Source organism: Malania oleifera, chromosome 8 (genome assembly GCF_029873635.1).
Source record: "Malania oleifera isolate guangnan ecotype guangnan chromosome 8, ASM2987363v1, whole genome shotgun sequence".
Taxonomy (NCBI): Eukaryota; Viridiplantae; Streptophyta; class Magnoliopsida; order Santalales; family Ximeniaceae; genus Malania; species Malania oleifera.
This window is the reverse complement of record NC_080424.1, coordinates 35,380,598-35,400,444: the sequence shown is the minus strand read 5'-3', so window position 1 is coordinate 35,400,444 and position 19,847 is coordinate 35,380,598. Positions and strand designations below refer to the sequence as shown.

The following is a 19,847-nucleotide window of genomic DNA, read 5'->3' as shown; positions in this document are numbered from 1 at the left end:
GTGTGATCTGAAATATGTACGTGTTCACACACTAGCACACATAAGATACGAGTGCTTTGTTAGCATCAAAATAGGGATCGGACTCAAAAAGTCAACAAATATATTTTACACTTAATTAAATAATTTTCTTATCACTCTCATCCCATTTGTCCTCAAACATAGGAGTTAGATCACCATTATCCATTTTCATTGAAATCATTGGTCCTTTCAAGATGTTTTTTTTTTTTTTTTTAACTCCTACATCATGTAGGATGTAGGTTTTCATTCGAGCCTTCTAGTAGGTGTAATTAGACCAATCATATAAGGGAGGCCAACTTTTTCGATTTTCCTTTAGCCAGCCCTTGGATTGCCATGGATGCTTATTAATTCAGTTTAAGGTACAAATAAAGAGCTAGTGCAAAAGCATTACTTTGCTACCAAATGTTTGTCTGATTAGGCACCCAAAAGGTATAAGAGTGGCACACTAATTTTATAGTGGTTTGGTCGCTTAACCTTTGTTTACTTCCCAAATGAACTAGTTTGAGCTTTTTAACTAATACATTTAGTATTACATTTTTTTTTTATGAATTTTGGCTCACATTTTGAGTGGAAAGCATACACAAAGGAAAAGTATGAAGGAAATCAAACATCAGCAAGGGAAACCGTCGACAGTAAGGCTCTAACTGTCGAACGTTTGGCTTGGGATGTCTAGCAGAGATTTTAAATTTTGAATGGGAGATGTTAATATGGTTGGGTTTTGGAGGGAAACCTTTGAGAACTCTATTTATATGTCTTATTGGATGTATTTGTAAAGATAGTTGAGAGTATTGTTGAGAGGATTGTATTGTTCTTATAATTTACACAAGAAGATAGTGAATCCCTGCCATTTGCTCTCGTGGATGTAGGCATTACCAAACCACGTAATTCCTTGTATCTTTGCAATTGTTATTGCTTTCATATACTTAGTGTGGCTGTGGATTGCTCTGTATTTTCATTATTAAAGTACTACATTGGGTGTTTTTTTGGAGATGTGGCTCATATTTGAGTGTATTGCATGAATCGAGAAAGCATAATGAAGCGTTGAACAAGGCAGTCTACAGGGGAATTTCTTTCTACCTGAAACCACTAACGGTTTGGCTGTAACCATCAATAGTTTGGTTCAACGCAAACATGGAAACTCAAATCAAAGATCGGTAAATTGGGAGGATTTGGGGCATTTTCCCCTGGAATTCAACCTAAAGCCTATGGTGCTCATAGGTTTGGTACAAATACATCTTATTATAACCCTAACTATAAGCTTGAACAATCATATAGTGAAAATTAACCATTGCTCTCATGGATGTAGGTAAAATTGTTGAACCACGTAAATCTTGTGTCTTTTGTCTATTGTTCTTCAATTACTATGTGTGTGATTGTGATTCGTGCTTGATTGATTCGTATCTTCATTATTGTGTGTTTGCATTAATTGTTTCGAATCAATCCGAGTGTTCCAAATTGGTTTGAGTTGTGCGTGCTTCCACCGCGTGTTCAACTCTAACAATTGGTATCTAAGCTATTGGTTCGCAATGGCTGGGATTTGTTCTACAAAGTTCGACGGAACAGAGAATTTTGGACTTTGGCAGAGGAGGGTGAAGGATAAGTTGGTGCAACAAGGAATGGTGAAGGCTCTTTACAAAAAGAAATTAGATGACATGGATGACACAAGTTGGAAGGAGTTCGAAGCTAAAGTCGTGGCTACTATTAAATTGTGTTTAGCTGATGATGTGTTGTACCATGTCATGGATGAGGAATCACCAGCGGCACTTTGGCTAAAACTAGAGAGCTGGCACATGTCCAGGTCTTTATCAAACAAGTTGTATATTAAGCAACGACTTTACGGGCTTAACATGATAAAGCGTTTGGGTTTGAATCTATGCATCAACATATTCAATCAGATCATTAGGGATCTAAAATGGGTTGATGTGAAGTTCGAGGATGAAAACAAAGCGTTGATGCTGTTGAATTCCCTGCCTATGTCTCCAACATATAAGAACCTAGTTACAACTCTGACTTGGGGGAAATAAACCCTGAATTTGGAGGATATCACAAATGCCCTATTGAGTTTCCATCAAAGGAAGAAGGTCAGACGATAATACTCAAGGTGAAAAACTTATGGTGAAGGGAAATCATGACCGTGGAAGAGGAAAGTCTTAGGTTGGATCGAGCAGTCATAAGGCTCGGTCCAAATCTAGGAAGAGGAAGGATGCGTGGTGTTTTAAGTGTGGTAAAAAGGAGCACATAAAACCCAAGTGCCTCGAAAGGAGGAAAGGGAATGTTGAAAACAAAAGAGGGTCATCAAACACTATGAATATAGTAAAAGGAGACTTTGGGAGTGGTGACAGTGATATTCTCTTGATTTCATCTAAGTTAGATGAGTTCGAGGATTCTTGGATCTTGACTTGGTGTGTTCTTATCATATGACACCCAATAAGGACTGTTTCACTATATACAGATTAGTGAGTTCCGGTTTTATTATGATGGGGAACGATGATGCGTGCAAAGTGGTTGAGATAGGGAATATCATAATCAAGATGTACGATGGTGTGGTGAGGATGTTATGTGATGAGAGGCACATACCAGAGTCAAGAAAGAATTTGGTTTCATTAGGCACCTTGGATTGTAACGAGTTTAGTTACAAATTTGAAGGTGGGGTAATAAAGGTGAGCAAAGGTGTTCTAATCGTGATGAAGGGAAAGAGAGTACCGGGGTGTACTCCGGGGGATCTATCTGATGCTTAAGTAAGGGAGTGCTTTAGAGAGGTTGAAAGAAACAATTAAATTGGGTTAGAATGAGATACCTAAGCCTCTCCGTAGTACCCCTTTTATATTGGATAGGTTCCAGGATGGTCATCAGGTACCCCGTGGAGGCCAATAGAGGAATACGGCACTGGCAAAAGTCTATGCATTGACGCTAGGAGACACCGAGAATGTTGGAGACGTAGTCACAGGTACAATTACTGTATTATCATATAAAATTCTTATTTTTCTTGACACAGGTGCCACTCATTCCTTTATATCGGAGGGGTATGTTAAAGTAACTGGGGTAGAGGCACAGTTATTGGATGTAAAGCTATTTGTAGTCATGCCGACGAGATCTATGGTGAGGTGTAGGAAGATACTTCGAAAATTTCCAGTAAGCATTCAGGAGAAAGTACTACCAGCTGATCTCATGGTACTAGATATGTCGGGGTTTGATGTAATATTAGGCATAGATTGGCTAGTAGCTAATCATGCCAGCATAGATTGTCATAAAAAAAAAAAGAAGTGATTTTTAGACCCCTGGGTAAGTAAGAATACAGATTTGTAGGTTCACGTGTGCGTGCCTTGCCACAGCTAGTGTCAGCTATTCAAGTGAGGAGACTGCTACAGGTGGTTGTCAGGGGTATGTTGCCTACATAAAGAAATTGCCAAAAGAAGAATTAAAACAGGTTGATATTTTAGTAGTTAGAGAATTTTTAGATATTTTTCTAGAAGAATTTCCTGGCTTACCACCAGATCGAGAGATTGAATTTACCATGGATCTACTACTAGGGTCGACACCGGTATCTAAAGAACCATACCATATGACTCCAATCGAATTGAAGGAATTAAAAGATCAGTTGCAAGAGTTACTGGATAGAGGATTTATCAGGCCCAGTGTGTTTCCATGGGGGGCCCCAGTCCCGTTCTTGAAAAAGAAAGATGGGACCATGAGGTTGTGCATAGATTATAAGGAGATGAACAAATTGACAGTCAAGAATAGATATCCTCTTCCTAGGATTGACGACTTATTCGATCAGTTCTAGGGGACCTAGGTCTACTCTAAAATTGACCTACTGTCAGGTTATCATCAGGTGAAAGTTAGAGTAGAGGATATTTCGAAAATAGCATTTTGAACCATATATGGGCATTACAAATTTTTAGTGATGCCATTTGAGTTGACTAATGCACCAGCGGTATTTATGGATTTAATGAATCAGGTGTTCCATCATTACCAAGACCAATTTGTTATGGTTTTTGTTGATGATATACTGGTCTACTCGAGAAGTTTTGAGGAGCACGAGCATCATCTGAGGCTAGTGTTGCAAACATTGAGAGAAAGAAAGTTGTACGCAAAATTCAAGAAATGTGAATTCTAGTTAAAGTAAGTTACTTTCCTCGGGCATGTGATCTCCGAGGACGGTATATTGGTTGACCCAAGTAAGATAAAGGTAGTGGTGAGTTGGGTAAGGCCGAAAAATGTCCAAGAGATCAGGAGTTTTCTGGGTTTGGCAAGCTACTATTGACACTTCGTAGATTCTCCAGATTATCAGGTCCATTAACACGACTCACGAGGAAAAATGTGAAGTTTGATTGGACTGATGATTGTGAGCAAAGCAATTACCCAGTCGAAAGTGCGATGAGATTCACATCGCCTGGGTTTGGAAATGTGGGTTCGCAATGAAGACGTTGCGTTCTGTAAGTAGGGGAGAATGTGATACCCCATCGAAGAAAGAATTAAAAGGATTAGATGTTACTACCCATATTAACAAAGTGCATTTTTCTTTTTGGGAGCCTTCCCATAAGAACTCCACTGTTAAGCGTGCTTGGCTTGGAGTAATCTTGGGATAGGTGACATTTTGGGAAAATTTCTCAGGAAGTGTGTTAGTGAGGACAAAACACACTGAAAAGGACATTAGTTGGGTTATTTTTGCCTAATGAGCTGTGCTCATTTGTTGGGCAGTCTTCTAGCCTCACGAGCATTGCTCATTAGTTGAGCCATTTTTTTCTAATGATCTATGCTTATTTGTTGGGTAGTCTTCTAGCCTCATGAGCATTGCTCATTAGTTGGGCAATTTTTTCCTAATAAGCTATGCTCATTTTTTTGGGCAGTCTTCTGGCGTTACGAGCATTGCTCGTCGGTTGGGCTGTTTACCTAATTAGCTGTGCTCATTTGTTGGACAGTTTTACGGCCTCACAAGCATTGCTCATTAGTTAGGCCAATTTTGCCTAATGAGTTGTGCTCACTTATTTGGCAATCTTCTAGCCTCATGAGCATTACTCCTCAGTTGGGTTGTTTTTACCTAATGAGCTGTGCTCATTTGTTGGGCAGTTTTCTGACCTTACGAGCGTTGCTTGCCAGTTCGTCCATTTTTGCCCAATGAGTTGTGCTCATTTGTTGGGTAGTCTTTTGGCCTCACAAGTGTTGCTCGTTAGTTGGGCCGCTTTTTCCTAATGAGTTGTGCTCATTTTTCAGGCTGAAATCAAGTAGCGTGATAGAGAATGCACTTATAGATATGTACGCAAAGTTTGATAATTTAATAAAGGCACAGACAATCTTTTAGTTCATAACTAACAGAGATGCAATTTTATGGAACACTTTCCTTTCTAGGCATGCTAGATTGTGCCAGAATCCCCTAGGGCATTTATATGCGAGACATTTAGGGGAGTGTAGGACTGGAACTTACTTGTATGTCCTAACCTCCTAAGGCTGCTCTGCAGCTTGTTACTCTCTTGCCTCTCCTCTATTTTCGAGACTTCTTCTGTGTCCTTTAGGCTTTTTCTCTTCAAATCAGTTTGTTCTCTTCTTGTGTCCATTACCTCTTCCAAATTAATATACTTCTACGCTCTTTCCATAAGCTCCCCCCTATTAGCCGGAGGTCTCTTTTCTAAAGAATACAGGAAGTCTCCAAGTTGGAGGGCTATGGTTAGGGCCGCCAGTACTACCCCGTGATCTAGATTGCTAATCTCAAGGGTGGCAACAATAAAGCGATGTATGAATTTATTTAGTGTTTCCCTTTCTCCTTGGACCAGGCTCTTCAGGTGAGTTGAGGTCTTTGCAATCCTGCGGCTATTGATGAAGTGCCTAGTGAATAGTTGTTCCATATCAGAGAAGGAATTGATGGACCTAAGCTTCAGGGTTTAGTACCATGCCTTGGAATTAATAAAGTTAGACAAAAGCACGACACATGATGGCATCAGGTGTGCCTTGCAGTTGCATCAACACCTTAAAGGTATCCAAGTGATCAATCGGTTTGGTCAAACCTTCATACCTTTCAAAGGTTGGCATTTTGAACTTACCTAGCAATGGGACCTCCATCACTTATTTGGTGAAGGGAAGATCTATAGATTTCAGTGAGGTCTCTCTGAACAATCTTCTTGATCCTTTCCTCCAGCTCATTCAACCGTTATTCATCTACACTATTCGTGTCATCCACCTTCTTTGCGGGGTCACTTTTTCCATCGTTCTCCTTCGAGGTCACTATTTCCTTGGGTGATTCAAGATTTTCTGGTTGATGTGGAGGTACAAATCCTCCATGACCCTTTTTCTGTAGGATTATGTTGAACATGTCTTCCATCCTCTTCTAGGAGGCTTCCATCTTCCTTTGGAAGATAAGGAATTCTACCCTTGTCACTCTCGCTTGGTCTCCGGGTATGGAATGAATGGACAGGGGTGATTAATCACCCACGGCAGGCTCTGACCTTGAGTTGGGGATCATTGTCATGATACAAGGATTGAGAATTGAAAATTTAAAACCTCTTAGAAGCGTTCCCACAAACGACGCTAACTATTGCTACCAAAAATGTTGATTTGACCTTTGGCGAGCTTTTCGATCTCGTTCACCTGAAAAGGATGAAAACAAACATGGTTTGGAGGACCCGGGGTGTACTCCAGGAGATCTCTCCAATGCCTAAGTAAGGGAGTGCTTTAGAGAGGTTGTAAGCAACAGTGAAATTGGGTTAGAATGAGATACCTTAGCCTCTCCATAGTACCCCTTTTATACTGGTTAGGTTTGACCCTGGTAGATCTATCATTTATAGCCCTTGGCGTGGATCACTCTGACCATTATAACGCAGGCATGGATCACTCCAGTCAATATATGGCCGACTTTAATGGCTCTGGTCAAGCGATTGACTTAGTAAATGATTTCCCCCATTAATGCTAGACATATGCCTTCTCTTTAGGGTAGGTGATATATTTGGAGTATATCATCTACCAAGTCTCAGACTTGATTGTGATCCACTTATGCATGTTCATCTTTCATAACATCCATCCTCTCTTTGTGGTTGAATAAGTAATAGTAGTTGTAGGAAATATGAAATGTTCCACTTGAAAAAATAATGTTGCGTGGCTGAGAATCATTTCTAAAGATTTCATCCTCAATGAAAATTGCTTGACCTGACTCAATTACTCTAGTAGTATTACAAGGACAGTAAAATCCAAATCCTCTTAAACCAATAAAGTATCTAATGAAATAGCCACTAATAGATTTAAGATTAAATTTCTTCAACTATGGATTATAATGTCCAACCTCAAATTTACACTCTCAAACATGAAAATGCCTTAAACTAGGTTTCTTGCCCATCTAAAGCTCATAAGAAGTTTTAGAAACAAACTTGCTAGGTTCCTTATTCAAAATGCATACAATTGTTATTAAAGCATAGTGCCATAAAAATTCTACTAATTTCACATGACTAATCATGCATCTCATCATACCTTTAAGGGTGCGATCTGACACTCAACTACTCCATTCTGCTTAGAGTTTTCAAGCATGGTATATTGGACTTCTAAACCACTTTCTTGAAGAAACCTAGGAAAAGGTCCAAGATATCAACCTATCTTATAATATCTTCCATAATATTCACCTCATATGTCTAACTTTATTAATTTAATCTTCTTCCCTACTTTAAGCACAATTGAGGCTTTGAATGCTTTGAATGCATCTAATGATTCAAATTTTTCATGAAGAAGTTCAATAAAGCTGTAATGAGAAAAATAATTGATAAATGTAATGAAATATTTGTGACCACCCATTGCAATAGGGGTAAGAGGACCACAAATATATGTACATATCAATTCAAGAACATGTTGGCTTTTGTTAGCCCCTTTAGTTCTAGCTTTAGCTATCATTTTCCCCTTTATGCAATCAACACAAGTCCCAAAATCAGAAAAGTCTAAGTCATAAAGGACACACTCTTTAATCAATCTCTCCATCATCTCTCTTAAAATATGTCCCAAACATCTATAACATAGCATGGAAGAACTTTCATACATCCAACAACTGCATTCACGACAGATGAAGACAATGTATTAATGCAATCTAAATCACATTCAAGTTTCTATAATCCATGAGTATATTTTCTAGTTCTTAAAGTTCCAGAAGTCTATCTTCTTATGACCACGTTTGTGGTAGATGTTTCTTTTTCTCTTGAATTTATCACGCTTAAATTCAATTGATTGCTAAGATTTCCCATAATACTTTTCTTCTTCCGAAATCAATAGTTATTCCTATGATTTCTCCTAAATTTCTTCTTCCCATCAAAAGAAGATGAACCATGAGTGACAACCCAAACCAAGCTCATATTACACTTTCTTAACATCTCTTTCTCTTGAACCACAATTGCGGTCATCTAATTCAAGCTTCTTTCCTCTTTATGATAATTATAAAAGGTTTTCAATATAATGAATTGAGAAGACAAGGATTCTAGAACTTGCCAAACTAGGAAAATTTCTCCTAGAGACACTTTCATCACATTCATTTTATTATAATAATGAGTAAGTTTCACGAATGCTTTTGTACTCCACTAAAACCATTATTTTTTGCTGAAACTCAATAATATCATATACGTCCCCTTATCGGTCTTGTCAAACTTAGCAAATTTTTTCAAAACCACTTTTAGGATATCCTTGGCATTCCTTATTTTAGGAACACTTTTCCTAATGGATTTCTCCATTGAATGCTTTATAAGAAAAAAAACACTCAATTTGAGTGTTCCCATATCTCATAATGAGTTTCTCACTAGTATAAGCATTCTCATTTGGTTTCATCAGGTTCATCCTTTCTCAAGCTAGACCCACACACATGATAATGAGATGAACCCTTAGAGACTAAATCCAATCCTCATAATTGGTTCTAGACAACGGTTTAATGGTCGATAACTGAAAAGGCTGAGCAACTAAGGAAATAGTCAATAAACATATTCAATATGCATACAAACAACAAAATACATGCTATACTAACAATTTCCTCTCAGTTTTATTAAAAAAAAAAAAAAATGGGCAACATCAACCCCTTTACTATTGCAATTCCACCTAAGGGTCCTAGACAATTTTAAAATACTTGATCTAAGAATAAAGCAAAGTAATCAAATATTACACATTTTAAAGTTTGATACCAATAGGGTATCTAAATATTCAAGTGTATACAACCCAATTCACTTTCTTATTCCCACCAGAATATTTCTTAACGAGTGACATACCAATAGGGTAAGACCACTAACCATTAAATTTCTAGTGCTAATAACAATCTTGAACAAATTTACATGACCATCTTCCTTTTAAAAAAAAATTTCATCTTATTGAACAACGTTGGTTGTACCCCATGATAGGTGAAGACACAATCAATTATGTTCATTAACTCTTTAAATAATCATGATCATTTTAGTTTGCTTTCAATTTTTTCCAACTTCTCATCAAATTGTAATTTTAAGTATATTAATATCGTTTATACATATAGTAATCAAATTTTGAATTCATGCTCAAAATAATGTCAACATCGAGAGTATGAATTAAGTATATCTCCTACAAATTCCAAAAAAATAAACATAGAAAAATTTTGTCCTTATAATCAGATAGTACGGTATAAAATAGATAGTTAAAATTTTGAAATTTGAGAAACTAATCTTTGGACAATTCAAAAAATTATGGCATGTCTCGAAAATTTTGATATAAAATCCTAAAAAATAAAATAAAATCATGGTAGGACTTGAAAGTGGGCACCATGTGCCCACACACACCTGGGCTATGCATGGGAGTACCCCTGTTGCATAACAGTCTTCTTCTTTGCGTAGTGTGTTGTATCCAAGTCGTATAAACTGAATTTCTTGTTGATTTGGGTTTCCATCAATTTTTACACAAAAACATAATTTTATTATGATTTAATTATTTTTCTAACTCAATTTCAAAACCCCTTTTCTAATTTTAAAAAAAAAAAAAAAAAAAAAAAAAAACACTAATCATGAAAAATGCTTTTTTTTCTTAGATAGCCTTAACCTTTGTGACTATAGGGTTTGGCCTCTATGTGTGTAAGGTTCAACTTCTACTACTGTGGCCAAATGGCGTGCACCTACTCCATACTCAATCCATATATATATATATATATGAACGGATTCAAGAAGGCAAGAAAAAGGAAAAAAAAAAACCAAAAAAATGAGATTAAATTTGATTGTTTGTTTCATGCATATGACTATGAGAGATTTGAGGCAGCTCTCATACCAATTGAAAAATATGCTCTTCACAGGACACAACAATAATTTCACATATAAAAACAAACACAATATCTCAAATAACCCGCAAGCTCATTGACATAAAAATAGTTTGGGATTCTAAAACTATGTACCTTGTACCACAAAATTCATTATTTGTGTTTCAAATAGGCTACAGAGTTTGAGAATATACGTTGTCTTCTTCTCTTCCTTGATATGTGTCTCTGATGGGGAACCACACATAACTAAAGGTGAAGGTAGGACCTTTGCTTTTTGTTTATTTAGTAGCACAAGATCATACCCATGATAGGCTTCTTGTGCAAACAAGGCCACACAAATATACTATCCCATGGACTAGTGTATAAGGCCCATAAGGTGATCACTAACCACAAGGCCTTTTAATCTATGCTCCCATAATGTTAGATATCCAATTTAATTTGGGTTTTATAAAAAAACTATGTAAGTCCATAAGAATTCTAATAGATTAAACTAAAGAGAAAGTAAAAAATAAGGATAAAATCAATGTGAGGGTCAAAGATAAAAGAACATAAGAAGAAGGGATAAAGAAGCACATTGTCAATATAAATTGCCTAGTAAATTGATGTGCTAAAAGAAGGACCTTTTTGTGTTGTTACAATGTTATTCATATATATCCAATTTAATCTCCAACATTCAAAAGGGATTACAATTTTCTTAATCTTATCCCACAATTCAAACTCCAGTCTATTTGAATTCAAACCTAGAACTAACTTTCCATATCAAACCATCAAATAGTTCAAATTCAAATTTAAACCTATAATTACCCCTAAGATCCTCAAGAGATATCTCTCATCATATCTCAACTATTTCTTCTGGGCTAAGAATATTTAGGTAATGACTTAACCTTGGGCAATAAATGGTTAAGTGCATTTGGGTAATCCTATTTGCCTTGGTCTTGGTCAAGCTATTGGCCCTTACCATTCTTTTTCAAGGAGATCATCAAGGTTATTCATATATATCCAATTTAACCTCCAACCTTCAAAAGGGATTACAACTTTCTTAATCTTATCCCACAATTCAAACCCCAATCTATTTGAATTCAAACCAAGAACTGCCTTTTCATATCAAACCATCAAATAGTTCAAATTCAAATTTAAACCTATAATTACCCCCAAGATCCTCAAGAGATATCTCTCATCATATCTTTACTATTTATTCTGGGCTAAGAATATTTAGGTAATGACTTAACCTTGGGCAATAAATGGTTTAGTGCATTTGGATAATCCTATTTGCTTTGGTCTTGGTCAAGCTATTGGCCCTTACCATTCTTTTTCAAGGAGATCATCTACCTCCAACTTCTAGACACTCTAGTTGATTTTAGCACTACATAGCTATCTTTGTTACTTCCATGCAACCTATACAATAAGTGCATATGTATGGGAAGACAGTACCATTATAATCACCTATTTCGAGGACATTTACTCCTTGTAGAATGATATATATATTATTTTGGTGCACATGTCCTAAGTCACTTCATTTAAAAATTGAAATCAAATTTTGACACTACCTACTACCCGTACTTTTGCCATATGGCCTCAACCAAGCCATTTGATTATATGCCTATTGGCATTTTGAGGAGTTCAATAATTTCCCCTTTTCCTTCAAAATTGGGGCCTAAATACTCACAACTATAAATATGTTCCTTCTATCATTTCCGTTTTTCCACCACTATTGCATCTTCAAGCCTTTTCAATTATGCAATCCCTTGAATTTGCTACTCTTATTTTGTGTCCACATTTTCTTCATGTTTCACACCCTCTTAGTTTTCAAATATCAATGGTGTTGATGGGAAAAATGTGACCAAAATTCCCCATATATAGATTACTTCTCACCTCTTGTCAGTGCTCCTCTAACCAAATCCTTTAAATTTTATTTCTTCTATGAGAAAAAGTTAACAATTGATCGGAGACTCTAGAAATATTCATGGTCAGATCCATATTCTGAAAATCATGGCCTATAGATTCCTCAAGATTATTCATTCATGTTTGGCTCTATGTTCACCCCCTACGTCACAACCAAACTATGGGAAATTTTTACCTTGCTTACATAAGAAACCTCTTTTAACCAAATTTTCACTCTTGGACACAAAAGTTTGGAAGACAATGTGTCCTATTAAATATTAACCGACTACCCCAACAATTGTATCCCATGACCCCATTAAATTAACACATGCTAATAATACATTCAAAATTTACATTATCAACCCTATGTCAACCTTTTATGTTTAAGTGCTAACACATTAATTCATGTTCTAATTCCGTGCCCTAACCATCATGTTACTATACCCAGTAGCTATGTTTAGCCTATACCCATGTAACACAAAAGTGTGTGCCATCATGAGCATAAGGTTAAGGTGTTTCAAGTACAAGCACAGTTCCTACTCAAGCATTATGTCAATGGTTAAAGGTAATAACATCTCAATAGTGCATAATGCATAGCTTGATGTCCATGAAAATTGTTTGGGTATATGACAACTCAGTTGTTTTGTTAGTCAATGGACAAACTTTTGCATTAATATCCCAAGTGTTTTCCTAGTTTAGTATAGCTTGGCCAAGCTATTGTTAGCCAAGGATGTGGGACAAAACCTTCAAAATACTAGAGGATCACAATGGATACTTTAATAAATAATCTTTGCCTACCCTCCAAAACTTGTTAAGGACCAAATAACTTTAATTATTGCCTAAAAGGCCCCCATTTATGGCTATGTTCTATTGGACAGCAAGCAAAAATATAGCACCTTGATAGAAAATTTCCATCATCTATACACAAGTTAGTCTTGTATAGCATTAGCTTGGCACCCTTTTTTTCAAATATATATCACTTATGCCTAGATATTTACATAATAAACCGTGGGCATGTGTATTTATCACTCAGAAATTACACTGCCAAACCTTTTGTTCAAAGCTCTAAGAACAAATGCAACAGTTGGTTCTACAACCTACACTACCATGCATGACAATTTAGGTGATCAAATCCTTTACAATGCCATAGGAACCTTCCTAATAGTTAAACTACCATGACCATTACCATAATTTTAGTAGATTCTAATGGATGACCTTCATTTGATATTCACACACCCCTATCTTTTGAGGCTGACTAGTGCTTTTGTGGATCAACCACTAGAAGAAACTGCACCTAACCCTTATCTTGAGATGACTAACTAATTTGTAAAACCTATGTCTAAAACATCATAAGCAAATGCTTCTTCCCTTGTCATATATCAAGTGGAACAAGCCACTATAATAGAATCAAAAGCTCAAGTGACACCATTAGCCAAATAGTGGGTTAAAAAACTATTCCCATATCTATGACAAAGTTACAAGTGATGCATATGTCTTTTAGCATTACAATGTACTTTTACACATTGATATTCTACAAACACCTTAGGTTGTAAACCTGATTTTTCAAACTCCTCAAGCATTCATATATTCCATATGAATGTGACCATTTAAATGGTATTTTAGCAACTCTTTTCTAATTATCATTTCACCTTGTTAAGGATTTCTTCATATCACATAACAATCAATATAAAACAGGACATTCTCATTTTATTGGGAATTAAAAATCTCATGTTTTACTCTCTTTTTCAATTGGATCATAAAACCCAATTCATTAGTGCGTTATTTCCTTAGAAAAGCTGAAATATGACACAACTATCAAGTCCCAAAATGACAATTCACATAACTATAACTAAGAACATCTAATTAACAAATTGTAGAATTTGCTTTAGATATTCATGAAATGATTTTAAATGTAATTTTTCTCTAACAAACACATTTATGGTATTATAATTTGTATCTCCACCCAAGTGACTAAAGACTAGTTATTTAGGAAAGAGATACATGACATATATGAGTTTAGATAGTCAATACTTAATTAAAAGTCTTATGACTAGGATTAACAATTAACTACATGTTTGGTACGTTAGAATGGAATGAAATTGAGAGAATAGAATCAAATTTATCACTAGATTTTGGCATGCTTCCCAATCAAATTTTCATTCTACTCCCATTCCATTTGTGACGAAATATGACGCAAGTGTCAAGTATAGTTGTTATCCTCTTTTAAAATATTATTTTCTCAACTTAGAATATTTTAACTTGTCCATGCAACTTTCGTAGAACAAAAACAAATTGACATGAATATTTGTGTTGCTTTTATGAATGACAAATATGAGAAAACACAAGATATCCTTGACGAGAATTACCTTTTATGGTACTTTTGGAAGCAATGATGACAGACTTTGGGTGTGGAATTGAGTGGATTTGGATAAATAGGCATACAATTTTGTGTTATATTTTGTCCAAATTCAATATAAATCTAAATCCAGACCTCTCTAAACATGGCATTAGGATAATTTATTAGCAACATACACCACAATTTCACACCTTTTTTTCCCCTCATTTAGGGTTCTTTGATTGTTCAGTTATTTTTTTTTCTTCTTATGTATGTATTTGAAATTATTACTGCAGGGAACAGGATTGTTGACACTATCGGCAATAGTTCCTTCTCTCAGTCCCTATGAATGCCAAAATAGTACTGAAAAGGCCAGCCCGTGCTCTGCTTCCCGACTCCAAATTGTGCTTTTCTACTTGTCTCTATATCTAGTGGCAATTGCATTAGGCGGACACAAGCCTTGCATTCAAGCATTTGGTGCGGATCAGTTTGATGAGCATGACATTGAAGAGTGCAAGGCCAAGAGCTCCTACTTCAACTGGTGTTTTTTCGGTTTATATGCAGGCACTTTAATAGCAATATTGATCGTAAGCTACATTCAGGAAAATTTAAGCTGGGTGCTTGGTTTTGGACTCCCATGCATTGTAATGGTGATTGCATTGATCATTTTCTTGCTTGGATCCAAGACTTATCGGTATAGTGTCAAAGGGGATGAGAAAAGACAATTACTGAGAATTGGAACGGTGTTTGCTGCCGCGACAAAGAATCGGCAATTATGTGCCCCTTTGGATCTATCTATGAAAGAACCTGCAGAAGCTGGAGAAAACTTGCCTCCCCAGGGTTCTAAACAATTCAAGTAAGAGAAAAAACTTGTTATTTTTAATTGACAAGTCCATCCATGACGTTTCTCATTCAATTGTAATATTGCTCAAAAACTTAAAAAGTCTTTTTCAGGGGATTATTGCAAAAAATCTTCAAAACAAAAACAAAAATAAAACAAAAGAGGTGCGTATATAATTCCCCTACTACATATACTTTTTATATGACTAGTGTTAAATTACATTTTATTAGATTTGATATACATAAATTAATTGTCATGAACTCTTTTAGTTATTTTCTATTTATGGTGCTAGGTTTCTAGACAAAGCCCAGGATGCACAAGATTCTTCAGAGGCAGGTAGGAAGGTGTGCAGCGTGGGTGAGCGTGAAGAAGCGAAGGCAATGCTAAGACTAGTTCCAATATGGGTAACAAGTTTGGTTTATGCCATTGTCGTTACACAGCCTTCAACTTTCTTCACCAAGCAAGGAACCACCATGGAGCGAAGGCTCGGATCAAAATTCGAAATACCTGCTGCCTCGCTCCAAGCCATCATCAGCCTCTCCATTGTTCTCCTCGTTCCCGTTTACGATCGCATTTTCGTCCCCATGGCGAAGTCCCTGAGTGGGAAACCCTCAGGCATAACAATGCTTCAGAGAATCGGAACCGGGATGTTGGTCTCTACCCTTTCAATGGTAACCGCAGCAATAGTGGAGGCGAAACGGCTCGAGGCTGCTCGAGACCACGGGCTGGTGGACGAGCCGACGGCAACTGTCCCGATGAGCGTGGGGTGGCTGGTTCCGCAGTATGTGCTGAGTGGGGCTTCGGACGTGCTGGCTGTGGTTGGGCTGCAGGAGTTTTTCTACGATCAGATGCCAAGTAAATTGAAGAGCGTGGGTCTGTCTGTTTTCCTGAGCATATTTGGCGTTGGGGGGTTTTTAAGCAGCTTTCTGGTGTCTGGCATTGATAAAGTAACGGATGGGGAAGGGCGAGATAGTTGGTTTGCGGATAATCTTAACAGAGCACACCTTGATTACTTCTACTGGCTGCTGGCTGGATTGGGTGCCATACAATTGCTCGTCTACGTGTATTTTGCAAAATCCTACGTATATAATAGGGTGAGTACTGCTGGCTAGTTGAGTGAGATCGAGACCCTAACGCTCGCTATGATCGGTGCTAGCTTCATGGAAATGGTGTGACAACTTAATTATTTGGCACTGTTACATGGGATAAAGGACTTGAAAATCAACTTTATATGTATTTGGTCTGGTATCTTGAAACTATTGTGTATTTTCTTTAGTTTTAATGTGAAATTTCGAATCAAAATGATGACAGAATGTGCATGCAACCCTACCCCCAGGGCCAGGTTGGATAGGGAATGGATGGCTTATACACTTGAGAGATTAATGGCTTGTATAATTTTCAGCATTTGTGAGAATAGAATTCGTACTTTTGATTTAAGTTTGTGTGAATTGTGATAAAATCTAATATAAAATTTTATTAAATTTCTTATAAATTTATACAAAAGTAATTTTAGGCCTCGAAATTTATGCACTCATATACTGTCCTCTTTTATTTATAAAAAAAAAAAATGATATTCTGAAAAATGTGAATTTTGAGAGTTAAAATAATTTGCACTTCTTTAATCACGGTAGCCAAGGGATGGGAACATTGTGTCATGAGTCATAAGCTAAAATTTGGATGACACTATAGGAACCTGTTGACCGCAGGTGTTGGATCAATACTAGCATGTCACTGTCCCTCGATTGCTTATCTTATAATGATAGAAACCTATGGGGCGACCACCTTACCCTTACCGTCCATCAAAAGCAGAATCCATCAATGTTTTTTAGAAGTTACCATATATACTATTGTTTTTAAGAGCAAAAGTTAGAAGGAAAAGAAGAAACTAATTTTGACCTATACTTAAAAAAGGATTTCTAGGAAGACTATAGTTCAAGACAAGTTATAAATTTCAAAGGTTAGTTGACACTAGGTCCCACCCCAATTTTCCCTTTGGGCCTTGTTTTTGTGAAGTTGATAATTACATGCATTTATAAAAACCTATCAGAAAGAAGTATATAATGAATGCTAAAAAGAAAAAGTAATTAATCAAAACACTAAAGGCGATATCTCAATCATGGACTAGGGGATTAGGTTCAATATAGTTCTTACTTTGACGAAGAAGGTGATTTAAACAAATTTTACCGCATGCACATGGACATAAATTATCCAACAAACATTGTATAACACTTGTGAGCACACTTTGACACATATTCCATAGATGTACATGCTTGTTCTAGCCATACAAATAAACAAATTTCCTTATTACAATCTCTTGTTTTTATCTAGGAAATGAAATAATTCCCATTCTCAACTGGTCTTGTTTTGGGACCTTCCTTGTAGCTCCTCGAGCTTAGGCGATGTTTGTTTCTCCCTACTTGGATGAGCTAATTTCTCAAGTGGATGCCTTGTTTTGGCAATGTTGAGCTACAAAATTGTTACAAATTTCTAGCACTCCTAGTGGGACAACTCTCCTCTCATCTCTATCTCTTTGATAACAAATTTTCAACTCTGCATCATCATATTTAATGGCTTCTATAAAGAATCGGGGTGACTAGCAGAATGCCACTGCTACCTTTGCGGCTTCTAGATCTATATGTGGCGATACCAACACCACCAACAATTCCACTTTTATGAGTCAACTTACACACAACTAATCAGGGGCCCTTCACTTGCGAGGCCCTCAATAAGTCAAGTGTCGTCCTGGGAGTAGAGAGTCTAGAGGGGGGTTGAATGGACTCTTTCGTGTATTTTCACTTTTTTCTACAAAATAAAAATCTTGGCACGATGCAAGTAATTATATCACAATATATCAAATGTAAAACATGCACAAGACACAATATCAAGAGTATAGAGAAGTGAAAGCTCAATACTGGTATTTTAACGTGGTTTGGCACCAAGCCTATGGAAAGAATGTTCCCAAGAGCGAGGTGAATTGGGTATTAAAAAATATTCTTAGGTTTAATTTAAACCATAAATAGAATTTTGCAGCTTAGGGTCTTTCTAAGTAGTTACCAATTCCGAAGATATAAATGTATGTTAATATTTAAAACAAATAAAACATTCATAGTAATTTAAACATAAGCATACAAGTGCAAAAAGTAAAAGTGTAGGTCAGACACAAAATTTGTTATCATGGTTTAGCCAAACCAACCTACGTCTCCGCCTTAAGCTAGCAGCTCAAGGATTCACTAAGTGCTCACTTTAACTGGGCGGAGCGATGCTACTTAAACTCTCCTTAGGAGGCGGAGACTCTCCAGCTCAAATTACAGGGCTGAGTAACAACCAATTCTCCTTACGAGGCGGAGACACCTCAACTCGATTCAACAGGCTAAGCCCAACTGTGCACACTTTACAGGATGGTAAAAATCCCAACTTTCCTAAGCAGGTCTGAGTCAATCCGGGACTCCTTATAGGGCGAGTCTCCCTCTTTAGGCCATGCTTGGAATACAATGGATAATATTTTTATACAAAATAAGATGCTTCTCAAAAGCAAGGCTTGTACACAATGAAGCTAAAAAATGCACTCACACAAAATATGAATTAAAGCTCAAGTGAGTATGGGTATTTTCTCAATGTAATATTTGAATAATATATATATGATGAGTGCTCAAAGATTTATACCCTAATAAATATTTTTTCAAAAAGTATTTTTCAATAAAAGTGTAGGAGAATCTAGGGTTTTTGCTCTCAACTAATTTTTGCTCAAATAAATAAATAAAAATATATATGATCTTAGATTTAAAAAAGAGTATGCAATAAATACTCTAAAGATCTATAAATTCTCAAATGATATCTCCAAAAATATATTTTTCAAAATAAAGTATAAAAAGATTTTTGAGTTTAGTTCAAAAATGGATTCTTACAATAAAAGGAAGATGACCTTTGTGAATCTTGCAATGGAAATGCAAAAAAGATTCACAAGTTCAATTACGAGGCTAAGCCACAACCAGCCCTCCTTAGGAGGCGGAGACACCTCGGTTCACTTTCCGAGCGGAACCAAGTCATACACACTTTACAGGATGGTGCACCTCCTAACTCACCTAATCGGGTTCGAGCCAAACTAGGACTCCTTACAGGGCGAGTCTCCCTTTTCAGGCCACACCTGGAATACAAAGATAATAATATTTTTTGTACAAACAAATTGCTTCTAAAATAAGCATAGATGTACAAATTGAATCACAATGAACTCTCATATGATATGAAATAAAAGTTTAGCAGAGTATGAGTATTTTTCTCAAAAGTATTTTGCAATCTTTGAAAATGGTGTGTATGATAAAGTTTTCAAAGATTTAACCCTAATTAATATTTGTGAATTTCGGTGTTATCCCAAGATGGGGTGAATTGGGTATTTTAAAAAATTAAGTCTTTCAAGTTCTAATTTTGAAAACTTTCAATTACAAACTTGCAAGCTACTTACAACGAGCTCAATGTTTTTCAATTAATCAATCTAATGAGTGATTTTGTCAATCAGCCAATTTTACCCAATTAATTTGCAAACCTACTATATA

General features: G+C 36.3%; 1 protein-coding gene across 1 annotated transcript in view; it reads left to right on the top strand.

The window, feature by feature from the left end:
• The window catches only part of LOC131162641 (protein NRT1/ PTR FAMILY 5.10-like), a 50,580-nt gene extending 34,171 nt beyond the window's left edge, over positions 1–16,409 (top strand). The window contains exons 3-4 of the mRNA XM_058119251.1: positions 14,753–15,312; positions 15,590–16,409. Of these exons, the coding sequence (XP_057975234.1) occupies positions 14,753–15,312; positions 15,590–16,409 (1,380 nt within the window). The remainder of the gene's footprint in view (positions 1–14,752; positions 15,313–15,589) is intronic.
• The last annotated feature ends 3,438 nt before the right edge of the window (positions 16,410–19,847 follow it).